The sequence below is a fragment of the Culex pipiens genome, chromosome 1 (genome assembly GCF_016801865.2).
Source record: "Culex pipiens pallens isolate TS chromosome 1, TS_CPP_V2, whole genome shotgun sequence".
Taxonomy (NCBI): Eukaryota; Metazoa; Arthropoda; class Insecta; order Diptera; family Culicidae; genus Culex; species Culex pipiens.
In genome coordinates, this window is record NC_068937.1 from 120,136,687 (window position 1) to 120,161,137 (window position 24,451).

The 24,451-nt window shown below is 40.2% G+C and overlaps 2 protein-coding genes across 14 annotated transcripts in view; one reads left to right on the forward strand and one right to left on the reverse strand.

Annotated features, from left to right (window-relative positions):
- LOC120423960 (peripheral plasma membrane protein CASK) overlaps positions 1–24,451 on the reverse strand; it is a 539,239-nt gene that overhangs the window by 343,081 nt on the left and 171,707 nt on the right. The window lies entirely within an intron of this gene.
- On the forward strand, positions 3,293–6,253 carry LOC128093288 (uncharacterized). Its single transcript, XM_052709527.1, has 4 exons — positions 3,293–3,512; positions 3,591–4,269; positions 4,331–4,494; positions 4,552–6,253. Exons 1-4 carry the CDS (start codon positions 3,339–3,341, stop codon positions 6,157–6,159), a joined length of 2,625 nt encoding a protein of 874 aa, XP_052565487.1. The 5' UTR covers positions 3,293–3,338; the 3' UTR covers positions 6,160–6,253.

Consider the following 24,451-nt stretch of genomic DNA (forward strand, 5'->3'; position numbering starts at 1 on the left):
TGTGATTGTGTGCAGCAACCAAAAATAACACGAGACTTCCCGGGCTAATGTCGGGACGAGAAGAAAGGCTTTCGTTGAGCTGTTTCCTGCTCAATAATTTGCAAGCTATGTTCGTGAAACCGTTTTTTTTTCGAAGAATTTTTGTTTTATTGTGAAAAATGCTTGGAATATTGCTAACTTACACAGCAAACAATCCGATGGTTAAATCGCATGCACTTCTCCCTTGTGAGAAAAGTATCTTTATCGGAACACGATCATTTGAACGGCGATAACCGACGATAACTCATTTGCATTAACTTATTAAAATAGACTTTGTCAAACACAATTTATCTCGGATTTCAAAAAGCTTTAAAAACGCAATGAAATAACACAAATCATGAGATTCTGATAATTCCTGCCGATTTCGTTTACAATTATTTACAAACGGGCGTAATATTCAATGTTTAGCCCCTTTAATGTTAGTCTTGATTTAAAAAATTTCGGAATATTTTTTACGAAAAGATCGGAAAATTTCACGAATGTTGCATCTTATAACATTGAAAATCGGACCATTAGTTGCTGAGATACCGACATTAAAAAATGGTGGGTTGTTTTGATGAGACTTAGAAAACTTCAATTTTCGTGTTTCTTTTTCTTAAAGTGGCTCTATCTCAGCAACCCGAGGTCCAATCTTCAATGTCTTTTAGACAATTTGATAGCAAATTTTCTGAACCTTTCAAAAAAAATATTTATAGAAATGGTCACTCATGGTCACTATTGAATTTAAAAATCGAAAAACTGCAAATATTTCACTAAAATGAAACTTTCGGTGGCTATATATTGAAACCGGAGCCCTTTATCAAAAAATCTGTACAGTACTTTTCGATTGCAAATTCAATTTTGCATTAAAAAATAATGTCAAATTTGTTTTTGTACAAACTTTCGATTTTTTTCCAAAAATCACTATTTTTCATGTTTCTCTATGGCTCAAAAGTTGCGGATTTTTGTCCCCTAAAACATATCAAAAAATCTCGAAAATCAAAAAATACGTATTTTGGGAAATTGAGTTTTTGTAAAAAAAAAAAGAGCATGAGCATGAGAGCATGAGAGATCACCCATGGTTGCCCCTCCGTTGCTGAACAGAACCGTAATATCCTTTCAGCACTACTGATTATAGGCTTCGACGATCAAGTGGTGTTTCCCTTATCAACAGCATGTATGAATGCGCTGAAAAGATAAAACACCATGATTGCTAAAGCTAGATCAGTTGCGAATAGGTAACAGTCATTGGCCACCAACGGCGCCCGCCATGTCAGTTTGTAGACCTCGATTTTAAGGGACGGGAATGTTAGTTAGCGCAGGTTGCTACTAGGGCAGCTGATTTACTCTGTGCTTACACCCCACGAGCGCCAGGAACCTGAAAATTGGTTAGTAGGATAGGGTGTTTGGTCAGGATTCATCATAGAAGATGATGATGCGACCCAAAATCATAGTGTTTGTTGAACGGTATTTTGTATTATTCTCAAGGCAAGCAATCGGAGGCTGCGGATGAGACATTTCCCGTTTATCTGTTGTTAAATTTTAAATGAAATGGTCTAGTCTTAGACAGCCGGCTGTGGAAAGATAGAACCAAAATCATTTGTAATTAAAACTGAAGGGTTAAACAGTGTAATTTTTAACTTGAGATGATTTCACGAGTTTTGAATGATTGATGTTTAGTGAGGTACTGATTAACTTTGCGAACGACGAGTTACGATGTATCGAGATGAAATGGTATGATAGGGTTTTGTTGTTGTTGCACATCGACAACGGACGCGAAAAATTTACCGACCCGACGAAAAGGCATCGCAAATCGAACTGACTGTCATCGGGACAGTCAAAGCCAGCCGCACCTTCACACGCACACACGCACACACGCACGCGAAGAAAAACGAAAAACACACTGCGACGGACGCGAAAAATTTTGCGACCCAACGAAAAGGCATCGCAAATCGAACTGGCTAACTGTCATCGGGCAGTCAAAGCCAGCCGCACCTTCACACGCACACACGCACGCGAAAAAAAACGAAAAACACACTGCGACGGACGCGAAAAATTTTGCGACCCAACGAAAAGGCATCGCAAATCGAACTGGCTAACTGTCATCGGGACAGTCAAAGCCAGTCGCACCTCACACGCACACATGCACGCGAAAAAAAAACGAAAAACACAGTGCGACGGACGCGAAAAATTTTGCGACCCAACGAAAAGGCATCGCAAATCGAGCTGGCTAACTGTCATCGGGACAGTCAAAGCCAGTCGCACCTCACACGCACACACGCACGCGAAGAAAAAAACGAAAAACACACTGCGACGGACGCGAAAAATTTTGCGACCCAACGAAAAGGCATCGCAAATCGAGCTGGCTAACTGTCATCGGGACAGTCAAAGCCAGTCGCACCTCACACGCACACACGCACGCGAAAAAAAAAACGAAAAACACACTGCGACGGACGCGAAAAATTTTGCGACCCAACGAAAAGGCATCGCAAATCGAACTGGCTAACTGTCATCGGGACAGTCAAAGCCAGTCGCACCTCACACGCACACATGCACGCGAAAAAAAAACGAAAAACACACTGCGACGGACGCGAAAAAATTTGCGACCCGACGAAAAGGCATCGCAAATCGAACTGGCTAACTGTCATCGGGACAGTCAAAGCCAGCCGCACCTTCACACGCACACACGCACGCGAAAAAAAACGAAAAACACACTGCGACGGACGCGAAAAATTTTGCGACCCAACGAAAAGGCATCGCAAATCGAACTGGCTAACTGTCATCGGGACAGTCAAAGCCAGTCGCACCTCACACGCACACACGCACGCGAAGAAAAAAACGAAAAACACACTGCGACGGACGCGAAAAATTTTGCGACCCAACGAAAAGGCAATTGAATTGTAGCAATGTCTGAGAAAACTTAGTGACGTTATTGGTGACACACATACACACAGACAAACAGACATATGTTCAGTTTTCGATCGACTAAGTCGATAGGTGCAAATGAAGGTTGGTCTATGAGCTTTCTGTGAGCAGGATTCTGACCTTACCTCGGTGAGGAAGTAAAAAAATGTAAGTGAGAAAGGCAAAACGGAGCATAATTGGTTCGTCACTGCAATCTCATTGAAGTCTCCACTCATCCCAATGTTTGCAACGCAGCTGACACGTTTGATTCGACTCTGAAATTGATTTGCTCTGCAGAAAAGCATGAAAAATAATTTAAATGAAATTGATTCCATTGATATATCTTCAACAATATATTTCCAATTTCATTTCCAGCTTTTTAACCACATTTTACAACATATCACACCCCCACCACAATGGCCGAGTTCCTTCCCCTGTGCGACGTCCTGTTCAACGTGATCTCGCTGGCCGGCTACTTTTGCAACGTGGTCTTCGACGTCGTGCTCGGGTACGCGCTGTACGAGCGCCAAAAGTTCGCCTACTTTGCCACGGTGATCGTGATCGTGAGCTTCTCGCTGGTCATCTCGCAGGTTTGTGTCCTCCTGGGGTCCTGGTATCATTGTAAGGTTGAAACTAACTAGGGTTCTTTTTTTTTTTGTTTTTGGTAGATTGTCTCCGTACGATGGTACTTGAACAAGCGAAAGCTGCGGAACTCGACAGCCGCCGCGACGGGGCCACCCGGCGACGACAGTCCGGAGAATAGTTTGGAGAAGAAGAAACCTCCGGTTGAGGAGCCGTCCGATTCGGCGCGCTACAGTCGATGGGTGGTGTTGGCGCTGCATGCGACCCAGTTGGGGGTGCTGTGGCGATACGCCAAGTTGTTCGTGCCCGTTGATCTGCGTCACGTGAAGCACGAGGTTCGGGATCTTTGTATGCTCCGGTTGGTTCATGCATTCTGCGAGGCTGCTCCGATGCTGCTGTTGCAGCTGTACGTGCTGGTGAACCTGCAGAACGAGAACCACATGAACGCGGTGAAGCTGAAGGCGCTGGCCAGTGGGCACCACCTGTCCAGTACGGCCCTGGTTCAGCAGACGAGTTTGGCCGAGCAGCAGCAGAAGACGTTTCGGGATCTGAACATGGTTTCGGCTACGTTATCGTTGTTCAGCGTTTGCTGGGCACTGGCTAGCTTCAGCAAGAACGTCCGACTGCAGAACGTTCACCGGTTGGTGCTAACCTGGCTTGGGGTGATCTTCCAGTTTCTGTGGCGGCTGGGAACCGTGATATCGCGGGTCATCTCGTTGACGGTGTACGCCTCGGTGTACAGTCATTGGGTGTTTCTGGTCATAAGTAAGTTCAGATAGTCGAAGATCACGTACGATCGTCTAACCTCAAATATTTTCTTACGCAGTTCTCCACTGGTTCTCGATGTTTCTGTGGCTCATCTCGCCGAAGAATGTGTTCCACGGTGAACGGATCTCGCGACTAAAGAAGGCAACCCTTGGTGGGTTGATCGCATTCGTGTACATATTTGCATACATCAACCTGCAGGAGGTCCGGCACCGACAAAAGATGGTAAGGGATTCGAAGGTTTCAACAAAAGCAACCCATTTAATCGACTCTCCATTTTAGCTAACCTTCTACATCGTGATGTTCATGGAGAACTGCCTGCTGGTGGGCCTCTGGATGGTCGGAATCTGGCCGAACCGTCCGGAAGGTTGGTACACCATTCCGATTTCGGTGTTGTGCAGCTTTGCGATCGGCCTGTTCTTCATGGTCGTGTACTACCGGTACTTTCACGTGCGACGGCTCGGGTACGAAGCCGGTGGCCGGGCACCGTGTGAGAACGGAGCAGCGAAGTGTACTCGCTGTGCGGAGGTTTGCCGCTGTCGGGACACTTCCGAGCGAGGAGCGGAGGCCGGAAAGGTTTTTGGAGGTTGTGGTAGTCAAAAGTATCCGCACTCGATTCCGGGAGTGTTCAACTGTCGGTTTTCGAACCCGGTAAATGCCGCTACAAAAAGGAAGAAGAAGAAACCGACCACGTTCGTGCCGCCGCCGAACCTGGCCATGCAGCCGAGTGGGGCTTCGGACCAGGGAACGCCGATTGGACCGATGGCGATCCCATTTTGGAGGAGGCCACTGCCGCGATCGCATACGGGAGGATCAAGTGAGAACGAGGGTAGCAGTGTCGGATCCAGGGTCAACATTCAACAGAAGCTGCAGGAGAAGAAGCAAAAACAGCTTGCAGAACTTAAGATCATCGAGGAGGAGATCAAACAGGGCAAACTGGGAGGACCAGGAACGGGAACGCTCAGTTCGGGAGATGACGGAAAGGCTACCCTGCCAAGACAACCAATCCCTCGCGTCAAGAAGCACATCGACATCGATCCAATGGAGTGGCGACCTTCATCCCCAGACATGGCGGAAATTGCCGTCGAAAAGTCCTTCAACGATCTCAACCTGCTACTAGCCGCCAACCTGGACGACGTCAACAACCTCAACAAGTTCAGCTCGAACTACGATCCGATCTACAACAGCTTCGGCCTCAACGGAATCAACATCTCCGCCCTGGTCAACATGAAGAACGCCGAAGCCCAGCAAGCCGCCGTCAATAACCGGAACATGTCCCCAATCTCATCCCAGATATCCGCAACCGAGAGCAACTCCCTCACCCGCCAGGTCCACCCTCGCACCAAAATGCTCCCAAACAACGTGCCACGAAACCCGTTCGCCGAAAACTACCGAGGAAACTTCGTCAACCTCTACGCGGACGCCGCAGCCAACAACAACCGGCCACCTTCAATCAGTCCCCGCACCACCGAAGTGGCCACCGCCAACCGAGCCGTCCTGTACGACAACCACAGCCGGCTCTACATGGACGCGAACCACCCCCGGCAAATCTCCGGCACGTACAGCAGCATCGAAAATGGCGGCGCCGCCGACAACCTCCCCTTCCCGTACAACGTGGTTCCACCGCCTCGCAGCAAGCTGGACAGCCGGGCGACGCCAACGATGCCCAACAACAGCGCAACCAACACGGGATCCAGTAGCGGCGGCAAGAACAACACCACCGGGAAGACCCACGTGGGCGGTGCGGTTTCCGTGCCGATCAACAACCTGAACAAGCAGCGGCAGATGCAGCGGGCCAAGACGCCGGAGATTCTGCTGGCGCCGCACTATTTGGAGAATTCGCGCATTTACTACGATTGGGTCGCACGGGAGGCGGCCAATTTTAGGTGAGTTTCTTTTTTATTGCGAGATCGTGTAGCTGTCACTTTAGAGAGGTGGTGGCGTTAAACGGATTACACGCTTTTCGTGAAACAAGCCATTGGGCATATTACTCCTACTTTCCACTCCTCTGGTAGCGGTTCTGACTCCCACATTCTGACTATCAGCCGGTGCAAACAGGACGCCAGTTTTCCGGGCCTATTTTGATTAGTTCCTCACCGATATCATCATTCCCAGCCGCCTTGTTGTTCTTCAGCTTCTTTATGGCATCTTTAACTTCTCTCATCATTGGAACTGGCTCCTCCTCTTCACCAACTAGTGTCTGTCGATCAGGTCACTTTCGTCCGTCAAGATCACTCCACTTGTAGAGTTGCAAACGGGACTCCTTGAGACTCGAAACGGACGCGGCACCATTGCTGCCGATTAACCTCCCAATCACCCACTGACCTCGTGGCCGCTTCCATCGTGTCTTGTTCCGGATTACGCAAACTGGTTCCAGCACAAATCAATAACACTCACACTTGCACGCTGAACGTTCACTCTCAACAACCTGAGTTTTTGTAAAAAAAAAAAAAGAGTTGATTAAAAAATCTGCAAAATTTTTTTCCGTGTACCATTACAACTTTGCCGAAGACACCAAATCGATCAGAAAATTCACTCAAAAGCTACAGCTGTTTGAATATTTACATACCATTTTTGTATGGACAGCAGCCAAAATTGTATGGAGACTTGTAAGGGTGAACCAATGACGCAAAATAGCTTATTTGGTCATAGAGAAGGCCTCCACAAAGCTTGAGTCAAATAAAAAAATACAAAAAATATAAATGGTCTAAATCGGCCGATTTCGTAGAGAGTTGCTCAAGACCGTTTTTATCCTTTTTTGTAAAAAGATCAGTGAAATATTCCAACCATCAAGAATACTTTGTTTTCAGATATGGGAAAAGTTCAAAAAATATTTTTAAAAAAGAACTGCTCACGAAAACTGTGATTTCTCAACCATAACAAAATTTCTGTGAAAGAATTTATTTAGATGTTCATAAACAGATATCATTCAACGTCATCCAAGTGAAAAAAAATCTTTAAACCACTCAAACAGATTTCTAAAAATATTTTTGATTCATTTTAAACAATTTTGCGGGCAATATGCACCACAACATTGGGGCGAAATGCACTAAAACCACGGGGCAAAATGCAAAAGCAGTTTTCACTAGTCACCACTAGATGACACCGCTGTTTTGCAAAGGAGTATCAAAGCGGAGCATTTTGCCCAAACCACGCTTATTGCTGAAAATTTAATTAAAAATACGTTTGTCAAAATATATACAAATCAATAAACACAATTGGCATTCATAAGCTAAACGACATGCGACATCTAGTGTCGAGTAGCAGAACAGAGCGAAGGATGTTGATTGAAATTTTTGCCTTTTGAGGTTATGTATGCGAATTCTGTTTTGTTGAATTCCAGCGTTCAAAACAACTTTTGAGCAAAAATTCGATCTGATACTTTGTTAACTTTTGATGCTCTATCGTTTTAAACATTTTTTTTTCAAAATCATTTTTATTGCGTTAATCAATAGAGGGCAAAAAGTTTACACTTGTACTACTTGAATTTTTTCTCAAAAATTGTTCTAAGAGCTGTAAATTTAATTTTAAGTTTGCATTCCTATATAACCGAACAGCGAAAATTTGAATCGTCATTCTTCGATGCTTTGCGCCATCTGTCGGAATTATGGAGCTTTTAACACTCAAACGCTCGGGTAGTCATTTGACCCTTATTTTTTTTCTTAAAAATCTCATAACTTTTGGTAGAATTGACCAAATTAGATGCTTCCGGTTGCAAAAGATCCAGATTTGTCTATATTTTGAACTGTCAGATGGGGGACAAATATGGTCCACTTTTACCGGAGATATTTCGGATTCCATTGGGGTACCTCGGCCCTCTTATTTGGGGTTTTGGTCAATAGAACAAAAACCATTGCACAGAACAATGCCGGAAATGATGCAAAACTTCAAGGCATAATTCTAATACATCATCTAGCAAAAATAATGTACATGGTAAAGTCCTACGGGGCACCGGAACCGGTTTCATTTGGGCACCAATCGACATCAGCTCAGTAAACCGTTTCCGGTTGGAACCTGTTTCGGTGACCGAAGGTCTTGGCCATGCCATGTATCTATGCAGGATGATGTATTAGAATGATGCCTTGGCGTTTTGCATCATTTCCGGCATTGTTCTGTGCAATGGTTTTTATTTTTTTGACCAAAACCCCAAATAGGAGGGCCGAGGTACCCCAACGGAATCCGGAATATCTCCGGTAAAAGTGGACCATATTTGTCCCCCATCTGACAGTTCAAAATATAGACAAATCTGGATCTTTTGCAACTGGAAGCATCTAATTTGATCAATTCTACCAAAAGTTATGAGATTTTTAAGAAAAAAATAGGGGTCAAATGACTACCCGAGCGTTTGAGTGTTAATCGCGAATACAATAAATGTTTTTTTTTTTATCTTGCTAAAACATATTGAAAATCCAATGAAAATAAGATGAAAACACAACATTTGTATATTTAGAAAATAACTCAAGCTGTTTTCATACTACGAAGCTGCCAGCATTTTTTGCAATATTAAGCTTCCAATTCCCATGATTTTTTTCCCAGGAAAACTCTTCCTAACAACGAGAAAAGCAGAGGGGTGTTTGAATTACTCTATAAATTCTGTGAAAGGCACCAACCAAATAAAGGTGGATTAAGTTTGTAATATCAGATGAAGGACGAGGGCGTAACATTCAAAAACATTTTACCACCTCTTCAAATTCAATTTACAAAGCACACCGTATTCCAAGTAATCAACTCTGTCCGCACAATGTCACAAAAATTCCCTACTGACCGTCTGGGTGGACTTTTCATTCAGAACTACACTCCACGCGGTGCAACAACTCTTTGCTTGCTCGTAGATTAGTCACGTGTTGGAGCACGATGCGAGGAATGTAACACCCAGCTGACTCCTAGCTGTCTATCCATGCTTTTGCTATATCCGGCAAAAGTTCGATTGATACGAGATTCTCTGGCCTCGACTTGCTAGGAACAGAGTCGTCGTCGTCCGCAATGTCTCCAATGACGGTGGTCCCACCATCAATATCAGCAGCAATGTGCTTTATCAGTGCCGCACTTTTTGCCGGAACGGTGGAATCGTGCAGTGGTTATAAAACTTCAGTAAAACGAGTTTCTTACTTTTTCTTAAGCCATTCAATACGTTTACGCACAGAGCTGTGGGTTAACCTTGTGATGGTTTATCACTTAAGGGAAAGTATTAGATTAAACTCTTGGAAATTCTCAAATGTGCAACTTTACGCACAGCACCAAACTTACTGTTCCAGCAGGCCAAGGGTTAAGTTTCACTCCAAATCATCAGGTATGCGAATTTCAGTCGAGCCGAGTTTGTCTTCCGACGGACGATGTCACACGTCAGTCAGCCTTCGGTCGTTCTCATAGCATCACCGGTCGTCTCATCAAACGTCAACGAGTCATCTTCAGTTGGAATGAGCTGTATGAAAGCATTAATTGGATTGAAACGCATCGAATGTATTCTTTTTTGGTCATCCATGGTAGCATTTCGAGAGTTTTTTTTTTTAATTTAAAAATGTTGTTCTATGAACGATTCCACAAAATACTCTGGTTTTGCCTTCCTCACTGAGGTAAGGCTATAATCCTGCTCTAAAAATGAACTTTGTATAAACACGTCGTAGACCCACCTTCATGTATACATATCGACTCAGAATCGAAAACTGAACAAATGTCTGTGTGTATGTGTGTGTGTATGTATGTATGTGACCAACAAACTAGCTCATGTTTCTCGGCACTGGCTGAACCGATTTGACCCGAACCTGTTGCATTCGACTTGGTTTAGGGTCCCATAGATCGAGTTTTATACAGATTAAAGTTTCGATAAGTAGTTCAAAAGTTATGTATAAAAATGTGTTTTCACGTATATCCGGATCTCACTTAAATGTATGTAAACTATGTCCGGATCCACCATCCGACCCATCGTTGGTTAGGTTATCAGAAGACCTTTCCAACGAGTCAAAAACATTGAAGTTCTGGCAACCCTGTCTCGAGATATGTACACTTAAGTGATATTGATGTACTTTTTTGATGCCGGACCTCTCTTAAATGTATTCAAACTATGTCCGGATCCACCATCCGACCCATCGTTGGTTAGGTTATCAAAAGACCTTTCCAACGAGTCCAAAACATTGAAGTTCTGGCAACCCTGTCTCGAGATATGTACACTTAAGTGATATTGATGTACTTTTTTGATGCCGAACCTCTCTTAAATGTATGTAAACTATGCCTGGATCCACCATCCGACCCATCGTTGGTTAGGTTATCAGAAGACCTTTCCAACGAGTTCAAAACATTGAAGATCTGGCAACCCTGTCTCGAGATATGTCCACTTAAGTAATATTGATGTACTTTTTGGATGCCGGATCTCACTTAAATGTATGTGAACTATGTCCGGATCCACCATCCAACCCATCGTAGGTTAGGTTATCAAGAGACCTTTCCAACGAAACCAAAACATTGATGATCTGGCAACCCTATCTCGAGATATGGCCACTTGAGTGACATTTATGTACTTTTTATTCCGGATCTAAAAATTAGATGAAATTTGTGTACAATGCCATCATATCAGCCATTGTTGGTAATAAGTGAGGAAGGCTCCAACCACATAGGTGGATTAAGTTAGTTTTTTTTCCTGATATAGCACAAATCTTTTATTGATCTTTTGTTTCATCGATATCAAAGTTCAAAGTTCAAAGCATAAAGTTCAATATTAAAGGAAATAAGCTAAATTTCAATATTTCTTACAACTTTACACTTTATAAATTTACACATTTTTTTTTTGCTGCGCAGTCAGTGACTCACTTTAAAATGATAACTTTTGTATTGCATTGAAGAGTCGTACTAACTGGAACGGCTACATGGAAAATTATACAATTAATATTTTCACAGGTATCCACACATTAAATAAATTGCAACAGTTTATCTGTGAATTTAAATCTTATTATCTCATTATCCATAATTAAATTACTCAGTATTTAAGCATAAAACACAAATGAATAGCGTGCTTTGAGCAGTACCTACTTAGAACCAGTAGATTGCAAACATTCGAAACCTAATAGCACTCCGTTCATGCTGCAGGGATCAAATTGACAAGCTGGCTTCCTTGGTAAACTAATGTGGCTGCTGGAATTGGAAACACCATAATAGAAATTTTGGGAAATTAGTCGCTTTAATTATAATCTCGATTGTCGCACGAACAGAAATTGGAATACCATCCACAGTTTGCCTCTACGTGTAAAGTGACCAGCGGTGCTGGTGGTAATTGGGTTTTTGCTGTTGACGCTTTTCAAGGGTGCCATCCGTGAACTACGTGGTCACTTTGAAGAAGTGAGAGGGTTTGACGTTTGTTCAAGCTTCATACATAATGAAAAATCCTCCACACGCAGGAAAGAGATCTTGAATTTCCACGTAGTTTGGGGATGACCCAATTAGCTAAAACAACGAAACCAAGTTGTTCTTGATGAAGTTCAGTAAATTGAAATTTTCCGCAATCAACATTTCTAGGCGGAAGTATTCCCGAAAATTGGTCCAAAGCAAAGTCATGCCAAATGAATGCTCGAATGATTCGAATGAAATGCGTTAGTGGGTTTGGCTGCAACCCTTTTCAGCAAAAAGTTTTGTTAGATTTCCAGGGTCCAGGAAACCACAGCACCTTGTTTTTCATTTACCTCTCTCATAGTGACAGAACGTGTACACACCGATTGGCAAAAGTAAATCACTGAAAATGTTGATGACAATTATTTTAAATCGAATCATTTGCTGTGATGACTAATATTTTTGATTTCTTTTTTTTCTGTTTGGTGTTATTTCCATAGCTGTAAAGTTGGTTAACCTTTTTCCCACTTTAACTCCAGTTTTCTAATAGATCCGACTCCGCCACACTGGATTTTGGTTTAATGAGAGTGTTTCAAATTCGACATTTCATCGTACAGTAACTGGCTTAAAAATCTAATCTAATCTAATCTAATCTAACCCTAGCGCAGCCAGTCTTTCGAGGGCATCCTGGAAAATGCCTTAGGTTGATTAACGCCTAGCATCCTCTTGTCATTATTAACAATTGCAGTGCCCCAATGCAATAAATTGCTTTGAAACATCACAAAAGTTAAAGCGGCCAGGCCAACTGCGTAAAGTTAACCGCAAAGATGATTCGTTGAATTGAATTGAGTTTGAACACGAATGTTCAAACAGCAATACAGTTCTGAATCTACAGGGGAGGAAGAAACGTGGGGATCCCCCGCTCACGTTCCTGTTAGTTTAGGCAATTGATCGTTGGGAGCACCATGCTAAGAAGTTTTGGTGCTCCGGGACCCTCTGGGATGAGACATTGTATTTCCACAAATGCCCTGGACACTTTTGCCATGGTTATAGCGCCACAACTCGCTCTCTGTGGGTGGAAAAATACAAATGAGTTTAACAAGAAAATGATAATATCGTGACCAACAAAATCTCTTGGAAGAGTGTTTAGTAAGTCTTAGTAACTCCAGAGTTTCTCCCGATGATCTTATTTACGTAATTCGCAATTTTCAGTGTTAGAACGGGCCTATCTTATGCACCTCCCAAAAAATTTTCCCAAGGATCTCAGATGATCTTTATTTATCCATAAAAATTTGAAAGAATTTGAACCAGAAAAACCTGATCAAATTTGAGAGCCAAGTTGAAAGCTCTTCCAAGAGAATTTGTGATTTCCTCTTTAAATTTAATCAAGATCCCCAATCCCGAAAACTGTTGAAAATAATATCAAACCAAAACTCACCTCTAGCAAAAGGTACTTCCATCCAGTACCAACACAAGTTCAGCTAAGAACAATCTTACCTTACGTAGACATTCCCTTGGCCAAACCTTTACTCTGCTTCAGACAGCTGCTTCTTTCTCATGCTCCACGCTCGGGAGTACACCCGACGATACAGTTGGCTCTCTCCACCCAAACAGCGAAGCATCCCCGACTCTGCTGCTCGAAACACATGCTACCACCCACCCGCCCACTTCTAACTAAAACGTGCTCTCTCATAGCTCGGCTCTCGCTCTTGCTTATCCAAGCCACCAAAACAGGGACACATCACCGCGACGGTTTGTGTCATCTTTGAACCACACAGAAAAAAATATTTCTGTAAATTTACATTATTTATCATGTACCAAAAGGTATCATGATAAATGATGTATATTTAAATTAGGTTCATTGGAAATTTACATTAGATTCATTGGAAATTTACATTAGTTTTGAAAATTTACATTAGTTTTGGAATTTACATTACTTTTGGAATTTACATTAGTTCAAATCAACTAATTCTGATTGGCCAATGGGAATGAGAAGCTCGACTTGGATTGTAGTAGGAAAAGGGTGTGGCCTATGTTCTATTTTAAAATTATTGAAGCGGGCAGCAAAATGAAATTCGGATTTTAAAAAGTTGTTTCACAGGTAGGGGACGGACGCTTTCTCGTCGACGGCCAAATGGAATAACGCTGGACTGGAATCGAACGGACGACGGGTAGGATGTTCGGTGTTACTGCTGCTACCCGCTGCCGACTGAGACATCTTCGCATTTTATAAACGAGCGGCTAAAGCATCAACTTGTTCAGGTCGGACTCAGGCAGTGGGCCAGCGAAGTATGAGAGCGATAGAAAGAGAACCAAATATTACTATTTTTAGTTCGGGTAGTTTTGAAGTCAATGTTTGGCAGAAATACATTGGATATATGATTTACATTAAATGAGAATTTACAGGAAGCTGAACCCGGGTAGAAATTCATCAGATTTAAGGTTCCATGCTCAACGTTTCCATTAGATTCATGATTTACATTAGATTTAGATTTACATTAGAGTAATTTCCATGACTTTTTGCTCTTTACATCATATCTCAACATTACATTGAGTGAGTTTACATCAGAAACAGCAATTACGTGCTGTGTAAATTTACATATTTTTTTCTGTGCACCACACACAAGCACGCATGGTCGACTCTTCCCTTTCACACGCACCAACACAAAAATCGACTTCAAAAAACACTGTTTGGGTCCAGAAACTACGACTTTTCGCAATTAAATGGACCCCCAACAGCAAAACTCGACCACCACAATGATCCGCTGATGAAGCAAACCGCAAGTGAAGGCCACCGAACCGCACTCGGCCAACACCGCTCTCTCTCTTCGTACAGTAACTGGCTTAAAAAACATTAGAAATCCAGCTAAAATCGAAATCTCTTTTTGCTTTTCAAAGGTAGTTTGACTTTTTCCCATAACTTTTGCAAGCTATTGTAATAAAACAACCACAATATTTTTGGCCTCCAACACCCTCGGAAAAAAAATAAATATGAAAGCTGTAATTTAGAAGGTTGAATATTACCTGTTTTATGATGTAATTTTACCTCAATTTAGACGGAAAATATGACATTACAACAGAAAAGTGGTCCATAAGTCCAAGCAAAAGAGTTGGTTGAAATCGGTCGATTTCAACCATTTTTTTTGTATATTATTTTTAGTTTAAACTTTGTGGAGTCCTTAACTCAGAAAATTCCTTCAGAAGTTATAGATTTTCGAATATTTACCATTTTTTGTATGAACAGCTGCCAGAATTGTACCAGTGAACCAATGACACAAAATGGCTTATTCGGTCATAAGGTAGGACCCCACAAAGTTTGAACCAAAACAACAAATATAAGGAAAAGTGGGGCAAGACGACCATATAGGGCAAAAGGAACAATTTCCCGTGAAACCATACACACACACGGGCAATTTTCCTCTTGCCCCATATAGTCGTCTTGCCCCATTTTTCCCTAAATTAAATCAATTTCCGGTTTTGGTGGAAAATTGCTCATCTACCCTTTTGCTGTGGCCGTATTCTTAAATATCTCCAAAATAAAATAAACCAAAATTAATCAAAAAAATTTGCCTACCCGGCTATGATCTTAATGGCAATGGCTAATATGGTTTATAATGGCAATAACTTAAAAATTGTTTGGAAGTTAAATTTGAACCACTCTAATATTATGCGCTCGAATTTTGATTATCCGATAGCTCAACGACTATACTGAAACAAATTACCACATTCAATCAGGAAGGCATTGTCCCATAACCATTCACCGTTTTGCGATGCTCGTGAACAGGCAAATTAGTGCCATTCCTGGTTCTACTCTCCTCGCAAACATTGGAAAGCATGCCATCAGCAAAATGTCCCATCAAAAAGCTCGAAACAAGCAGTGCATTATTAGAAAAACTTTCAATTTCTAAAATGGGAATCACTCAAACTGCTATTAAACAGCTCATAATCGACGCCCATTACGGTAATTAGTTGACACACTAGGAAAAAAAGGGTGGCGTTGCACTCCCTCAACGGTCCGTTTCGATACGAATCGGATGGACCAGGCAGCAATCCCGAAGCACTTGAAACTTTATCAATATAAAATGGCCCCACACCAGAGCGCTGCTGGCGAGCAGGAAACAATGCAACACTCGTCGAGAGCGTTAACAGGAAAGTTGGCTCATAACCGGGCAATCTGACGTGAAAAATATGGAGCGTGTTAAAAACTTGAACGATAATGAAGCTAGATAGCAATACTTGTCTTTGTTTACCTTTGCCTCATCCGGACTGATGGTTTGGAGTCGATAAGGAGTGTCTTCAAAGTCTTGGAACGCGTTTGTGAAGTTAACCCTTTTTCGAAATTAAAATTTAAAAAAAAAACTTTTAAATTTAATAAATTGTTTTACGCCACGCTTTAAATTACATCCAAATGTTTCAAATTTAGGTCAACATTTTCTTCCTAAAAAGTAACACTGAGTATGTTACATCATGTACGAGCACCAACCTTTTCCCAGAATCCAATTTTCCGACACACTCATTAACTGCTTTCTAGTGCGTGCGACGCTTGTTCGCCCTAATTGATACTAATAACAGTTTAAATTAATTTTTACTCCCCTCCACCTCATACCGCCAGCGCCCGCCGAAATCTATAACTCTCGCCTCATTAGTGTTTACTTGCTGCTGCCGTGGATAACGATGATGGGATTCGGAACCTTCGCACCCGAGTGAGGACACCGGAAATTTTCGGGATTAATTGGAGGAAAACTTAAATTATGACCACTTTTGTGATGATGGCAACGCGCGGTGACGGCTGTTTAAAGAAGCCCGCTCAAACACATCACGTCGTGATTAAATTCAACTGTAATGTTACGCAAACAACCGCTCTCTGAAGCACTCCTGCTGTGAACGCGAGCACACAGTTCATCAGTCGAGCTTCAAGCTGTGTGACTCCCACTTTGCCTTATAATCCCGCAAATGAATGAATCCTCACCGCTGCTTGCAAGTCTAAATATTTGCACCTCAAATTTCACCATAAAATCTTTTCGCAACCCCGCAGCCAAACTGAGGTCGACTTTTGAACTCGAATCGGTCCAAGTCTCTTCTCTGGGGTGTGATGCATCAGAGTTGATCGCTCACGTAGGTGAATATTCGCCATGTTAGTGAGCCTCAAAGGTGAGGTTAAAATGCACCAACGTGCAAACAAGGTGTTGTGGATAGCGGTGTGCCGGGCGGATTATTTAAGACTTGTTTACTAATCCGACGAAACCTGTTTGCAAGACCAACACTAGGATGTCTTGATCCCCTTCCCGCAGACTTGCGTTATTTTGACTAGAGAACAATTCTCCCCGAAAATGTTAAAAAGTATTTATTTATGATTCCAGGGGAATTTTCTTTACAATAAGCCAATTTGCTTCAGAGCAATTTTCGCAAAATTCCATTCAAATATTCAAACGTATGTAAATTAAGAACAAATTGTCTGGTCACGCTGGTGTCTTTAGCAAAGTTGTAGTATCTTGACGACTAATCAGAAAAAAATGCGCTCTTAAAAAATAATCAATTTACTATTTTGCTTTTCCCACAAAACATTCAATAGACCAAAATATTTTGTTTGGCTCACATAACAATTTTAGATGACACAAAATTGCACAATTTCACAGGTTGGTAAAATTCACTTGACAGTATTGCCATTTTTTCGAAAAAATATATTCATAAAAACACGTGGGAAGAAGTCAAACAATCCTTTGAATTTATTTACAGATTTCTTGCGATAGGGGTTTCAGATCTTTAACACCAAAACACCCGAGCTCAAGAAAAAGGGGAGCAATGCTCTGAGATATTTTCTGTATTTTTTAATCCGGCTGAAACTTTTTTGGTGCCTTCGGTATGCCCAAAGAAGCCATTTTGCATCATTAGTTTGTCCACGTAATTTTCAATACAAATTTGGCAGCTGTCCATAAAAAAATGATATGTGAAAATTCAAAAATCTGTATCTTTTGAAGGAATTTTTTGATCGATTTGGTGTCTTCGGCAAAGTTGTAGGTATGGATATGGACTACACTGAAAAAAAATTATACACGGTAAAAAATTTTTGGGTGATTTTTTATTTAACTTTTTGTCACTAAAACTTGATTTGCAAAAAAACACTATTTTTATTTTTTTTTTTTTTGTTGATATGTTTTAGAGGACATCAAATGCCAACTTTTCAGAAATTTCCAGAATGGGCAAAAAATCTTTGACCGAGTTATGATTTTTTGAATCAATACAATTTTTTCAAAAAATCGAAATATTGGTCGCAAAAAATTTTCAACTTCATTTTTCGATGTAAAATCGAATTTGCAATCAAAAAGTACTCTAGTGAATTTTTGATAAAGTGCACCGTTTTCAAGTTATAACCATTTTTAGGTAACTTTTTTGAAAAAAAGTCGCAGTTTTTCATTTTTTTAAATTAGTGCCCATGTTTGCCCATCTTTGAAAAAAAAAAATTGAAAAGCTGAGATTCTCTATATTTTGCTTTTTCGGACTTTGTTGATACGACCCTTAGTTGCTGAGATATTGCCATGCAAAGGTTTAAAAAAAAGAAAATTGATGTTTTCTAAGTCTCACTCAAACAACCCACCAGTTTCTAATGTCGATATCTCAGCAACTAATGGTCCGATTTACAATGTTAAAATATGAAACATTCGTGAAATTTTCCGATCTTTTCGAAAGAAATATTTTTAAAGATTTTAAATCAAGACTAACATATCAAAAGGGCGTAATTTTCAAAATGTTGGAAAATTATGTGGACAAACTAATGATGCAAAATGGCTTCTTTGGGCATACCGAAGGGACCAAAAAAGTTTCAGCCGGATTAAAAAATACAAAAATTAAAATTAAAGAAAAAAGACCGATTCCGTAGAGAACTGCTCAGGGGGAATTTTTTGTCTCGATCTTGGGAGTTTCGGTGTTAATCTTTTTAGTCCATCGGAAAAGTATTTTGATAACATTTCCAACGAAATTTCGATACAGATCCGGACAATATTTTTATGAAAATATCTGAGACCTAAATTCAAAAAAGTGTTTTAATAACACTTTAGTGCTTTTAATTATTGTTAGGGTTATCAGATCTTCAATGTTTTGAGCTCGTTGGGAAGGTATTTTGATGGCCCCTGCAACGATGGGTCCGCATGATCGATCCGGACAACGCTTTCATCCAACTATTTGAGATCCGGCCTCTAAAAAGAGTAGAAATAACACTTAAGTTTTACAAAAACCATCCTTTATACAATCTTCCAGTCTTTACTCAAAATCGTTTTTGCCTTCCTCACCTAACTGAGGAAAGGCTATAAAATCACTTGAAAATGAACTTCTTACCCACCTTCACGTACACATATCTACTCAGGACCAAATTCTGAGCAAATGTCTGTTTGTGTGGTGGGATGTTAATCAAAAAATTGTCACTCGATTGTCTGGGCATCGATTTTGTCCGTTTTGGACTCAGTCGATCCGTCTTGGAGTCCCATAAGTCGCTATTGAAAATTGAAAGTTTAGTGAAGTACTTCAAAAGCTATGCTTAAAAAACGATAACCACTGAAGTCCGGAAGATTTAAAAAATGTGTTTTTGTTTAATGTTAAACATTTCTAGAAAGGATAGCAAAAGACCTTTCCAGCGAGCCCAAAACATTCAAGATCGGACAACCCTATCAAAAGTTATAAGATCTTATGTGCTATTAATACACTTTTTTGAGGTCGGATCTCAGATATTTTGATAAAAACGTTGTCCGGATGTATGCGTAATTGCGTTGGATGCGTAATCAAAAGAACTTTCTAATGAGTACAAAAGATTGAAAATCAGAAAACCCTATCGTCATATATTAATGTAAGGAAGGCACATACCAGCATTACTTTTGAAGTTCTTTACTAATAAATAATTTTCATTAGGGACTTATGGGGCTTAAAGACGGATTTATTTATGACCAAAAACAAAAATACACACACATGTGTTCAGAATTTGAATATGAATCGATTTGGTGATAAAAGTGCGTGGCCGAATGGTTACGCTGTCCGCTTTGTAAGCGGATGATTCTGGGTTCGATTCCCATCTGCTCCAACCTTCCATCGGATGAGGAAGTAAAATATCGGTCCCGGCCTTGGTTGTTAGACCGTTAAGTCATTCCAGTTGTAGGAGTCTTCTCCATGCCATAAGTACAAACAACACACCAAACCAAGCCTACTCCGGTGGAATCGTTGGCGGCGGTTGGACTCGCAATCCGAAGGTCGTCAGTTCAAACACTGGGGTGGAAGGTTCCTTGGAGTAGAAAGAGGTTTGGGTGCTCTCCCCATCCAAGCCTTCGAACTCCTAGGTTCGAGCAGAAACTTGCAATAGAGACCACAAAAGACCCGGGGGTCGTTAATGTGGATGGTTTGTTGTTTTTTTGGTGATAAAATTAAGAAGTTCAATTTTTGAATAATTTTACAGCCTTTCCTTATTAAGGTGAGGTGGGTGGAAATTCGCACAAATTTGCATGAAATACTCTGAAGGTTGGATCGATGATTGCTAAGATACAGCCTCTGAAAGAAAAGAAAATAGGAAAACTAAAGTTTATTTGCATCAACAAAATAGCGTCGATTTTTAAAGTGACGATAACTCTGCAAATATGGCTCTGATTGTCAATGCCAAAAATGGAACAATAATAAAATATTCCAGTCCTTTCCAAAAAATATTGGCAATTTTTAAATATCAATTTGATAAGCTAACCGACCAACTGAAATCAGTTTCGAAAAGTTTTATTTTTCGATACAAGTGCTAGCTTTGCAACATTCGAATGAGTGATATAATATTTTTTCTGAATTGTTGTTTTTGGTGATGATGAGTAGGCCAATGTATTTTACGACAGAATTGCAAAAAAAGTCGGGTCCAACTAACCATTGCACACAAAAAAAAATCAACCCATTCACTAGTACCCGTCAACCCAATTCAAAACACCGAACTTCCTCGTTTGTGTCACTGTATGAAGCAAACTGTCCTCCTATAAATACTGCCCCAGTACCAGCAAGATTCAGTCGGAGCTCCGGTGTGCCGTAAATATCCGACGCAAACGATGTCGGTTACATTTCCGGTTTGCCACGCAAATGGCAAATGCACCGGAAACCAGCGTCTATTTTGTGGTGTATTTAATTTCCTAGTTCTAGTCGCTGGCAGCACTGTTGTCTAGGTCTGATGTAAATACGGAACAGGGTTGCCTGGATCAATGACACAGTTAATACCGGTGACACTTGTCGATTGTGCTAGACAAACCTAAAGGGCAAAAGTGTTGCCAAACTTGCAAGCAAAACTGTGACACAAAATGTACACACACCTAAATCAAACGGTAATGTAAAATAGAGGAAAGGAAGTGTTTCATGTAAAACATTCGTGTCACAAATATCTATCGTGATACGTTGATGTTTCAGGCGGAAGTCATGCTTCTCTGCTAAACCAGTGCTGCCAGCACTGAGTGTGGTTGAATGGCTGATAAATCGAGAGCGCCACTATATGCTATTTTGTCTGTGCTGGATTCAATTTCTACCTTCGACGCTGTCAGATTCGATGAAAATGAGATGGAAATTTATGGATGATACGTGCCCGTGTGCGCACAGTTGCATACATGCAAGTGGCTGGATTTGGACATTTTGTCGAATTTGATTTCCTAAATTTTTAGACGAACACGTGCCGGATGCAAAATGTAACTCTTGCAGTTGATTGGAAGCGATTGAATTCAAGTTGGCAGGCGAATAGTGACGCCATGAGCAGGAGCTGTGCTGTGTTTTAAATTCCAACATCCTCGTTTTTTTATTTAATGGGTCCTTGAATAATGAACAGTTTTTGAGTGATTCATTGACATATGAAGAGAAGACTTTGGATTTTTTTTTTGTTTTTCTACTTCTTTTTATGATAATTTAAATTTATAAACATTAATTGTTACAAAAGAGTTAAACCGTTTGTGATTATGAAATAAATGTAATTTTGGAAGGAAAAGATTTGACATTTTTTCAATATAACGTATGTGTAAAAATTAAGGGGAGAGGGGGTATAGGCACCCCGGGGAAAAATGCACCCCCTGCTTTTCTTAGTATTGGGAAAAAAATTCAGAGGGAAAAATCGTAGAAATTGGAAACTTAACATTGTAAAATCATGCTGGAAAAAATTGAGCATCGTAGGATAAAAACAGCTGCAGTTATTTGCAAAACTTTAAAATGTTGTGTTTTGGTCTAATTTTCATTGAACTTTTAATATGATTTTTGGACAGTATAAAAAGCATTTATTGATGTTGTAAGTGTTGATTTATATAGTTTTTGTCATGATCTTCATTATTCTATCGATAGATGAGCCGAAAAACATTGAAAAATGTATTTTTAATTGAATTTTACGCAAAAAGCGTGGTCGGGGCAAAATGCACCGCTGTAATGCTCCTTTGTAAAAACAGCGGTGTCATCTAGTGGTGAATAGTGAAAACTGCTTTTACCCGGTGCATTTTGCCCCAATGTTGTGGTGCATATTGCCACACATGATTGTTTAAAATGAAACATGATTGTTTAAAATGAATCAAAAATGTTTTTTTTTTGAAATTTGCTATTTTTAAACAATTTTGAGGGTTTTCAAGATTTTTTCTAAATGGATGACGAAGAATAATGGTTGTTTTAGAACATCTAACAAAATTCTTGCACAGAATTGCTGTTATGGTTGAAAAATCATAGCTTGCCCTTTGGGGGTGCATATCACCCCCTCTCCCTCTACAATAAAATCGAAAGTATAATTATACATTTTTTGAAGCAAAATCAAATCAAAGCAAGCGATTGATTAAATCAGGTTTGCTTGGTGGTAGCACTGACTATTCAAACGATTTGTTTAACACTGATTAAGTGGTTTATTATCGTTGAACCGAAAATCAGGAGCCTTGGTATGTATTTCCAAAGATCATATTTGCAGAACTAAATTGACATGAACTAAAACGCTTAAGTTGGGGCACTTGAAATCTGATGTAACCAACTGCTAACCGCATGTATCGATAACGTCACACTCGCACATCTCGCCCACTGCCATAGCTGGGAAATAACCATTTTTCGATTAATAATCTTTATTGCCCTCGGGTTCAAATCGCAATCAATCTCTGGACTATAGTGGTCAGAATTTTCGGTGTAGCGACCCTCAGTTAATCAGAATATAAATTTAGATTTTTAGTTCGACCAACAGGAAAGAATTTGTCAGAAGTACATTGGTCTTTACAATCAGACGAAGTGCAACATCTTCAGATGCACTCATTAACACATGTTGACACGAGTCAAGTGTCATATTTCTAGGAGCACGTATGTTAAGATATAAATAAACACAGTAGGAGGATGGAAGGAAAAGCACAAAGCGAAAACAGAAGTGTCATGAACTCTGCCAGGATCCCTGCTGAGAATTTTCGAGCAGAAAGATTTCAAGATCAACGCGGTGTAGTCAAAACGCACGTGGCTGAGCTACTCCCGTAGAGATGAATATTGCGCATGCGTCTTGACTAAAAACGCTTCGGAGTATAAAAGCCTAAGTTAGATTTAGAATCAGGGCAGTTGAAATGGGGTAGTTGAAATAAGGAGAGAGTTGAGAGAGGTAGTTGAAATTAGGAGAGAGTTGAAATTAGCAGTTAGAGTTGAGAGATGCAATTCTACCGACGTGCCACGGGGCACTCTGAAGCACAGTGAAATGTTAGAATAAGATTAAGCAAAATCTTAGAATATATATATTTTTGGAGTTAAAGTGTAAAATGGTGTCGTTCTGTGCTAAAGGAATAAAAATGAAAGAAATCCCACTGATATTAGAGACTAAGCTTACACATGTGGTGACAGCGTAAAAGTTTCAATTTGAAACAGGAACGTTATTTTCGGACAAGTGAAAAAACCAGTGTCGAACCGCTAGCCAATGCCAAAGGAAACTTTTAGTGACGAGTGAAGATGGCAGTTCAAACGCCAGCCATGATGATTGAAAAAAATGTGTCAAACCGCCAGCCAAAACCAAGGAAAGCAACTTCAGTTTTGTGACGAGAGAAGTTTGCAGCCTAGAAAAATCACGATTATCGAAGTATTCTTATCGAACCGCCAGCCATGGAGAACATCCAGAAAACCAGCAAAGAAAAATGGGTAAGTTGTAATATTTTACTATTTTTGTAATTAAATTGAAGTGGATAATTTTGTTCATGGGCATTATTTTTTTTTTATTATTAAATGTTATTTTGAATTGTGAAACTGTTAAATTCTTTCAACATGGAAAATTTAAAGAAACTAGATGATTATTTTGCTACGGAAATGAATTTTCTTTCCAATAATATTCCTAATGAACAGGAAGACATTGTTTTAAAAATAAAAAAAGCAAAAGTGGCAGTCAATTCTTACAAAGATAAATTGATTGAGTTACGAGAGTGTTCAATTCCCAAAGAATATGACAAGATTGTGAACAATTTTAATGAAACTGTCAAATCATTTCAGTTAACTCTTGAATGTTTTGCAAGTAAACTAAATCAAAAAGAGCGTTTGATAGATTTAAAATTGAATGTGATGGAGGATACCGAGTTTCCAATGGATTCTGCGATTAAGTGTATTCCAGATTTTTATGGTAAATCAGAAGATTTAAATTCTTTCCTTGATCAAATTAATTATTTTTACAATAAAATTCCAAAAGGCGTTTCTCTTACACCTTTGATTAATGTAATACAACTGAAATTAAAAGGTAAAGCTAAACCATTTACTAAAACTATTTTAAAACTTACTTGGGAAGAAATTGAAAAGAATTTGTCAATTCTTACAAAGATAAATTGATTGAGTTACGAGAGTGTTCAATTCCCAAAGAATATGACAAGATTGTGAACAATTTTAATGAAACTGTCAAATC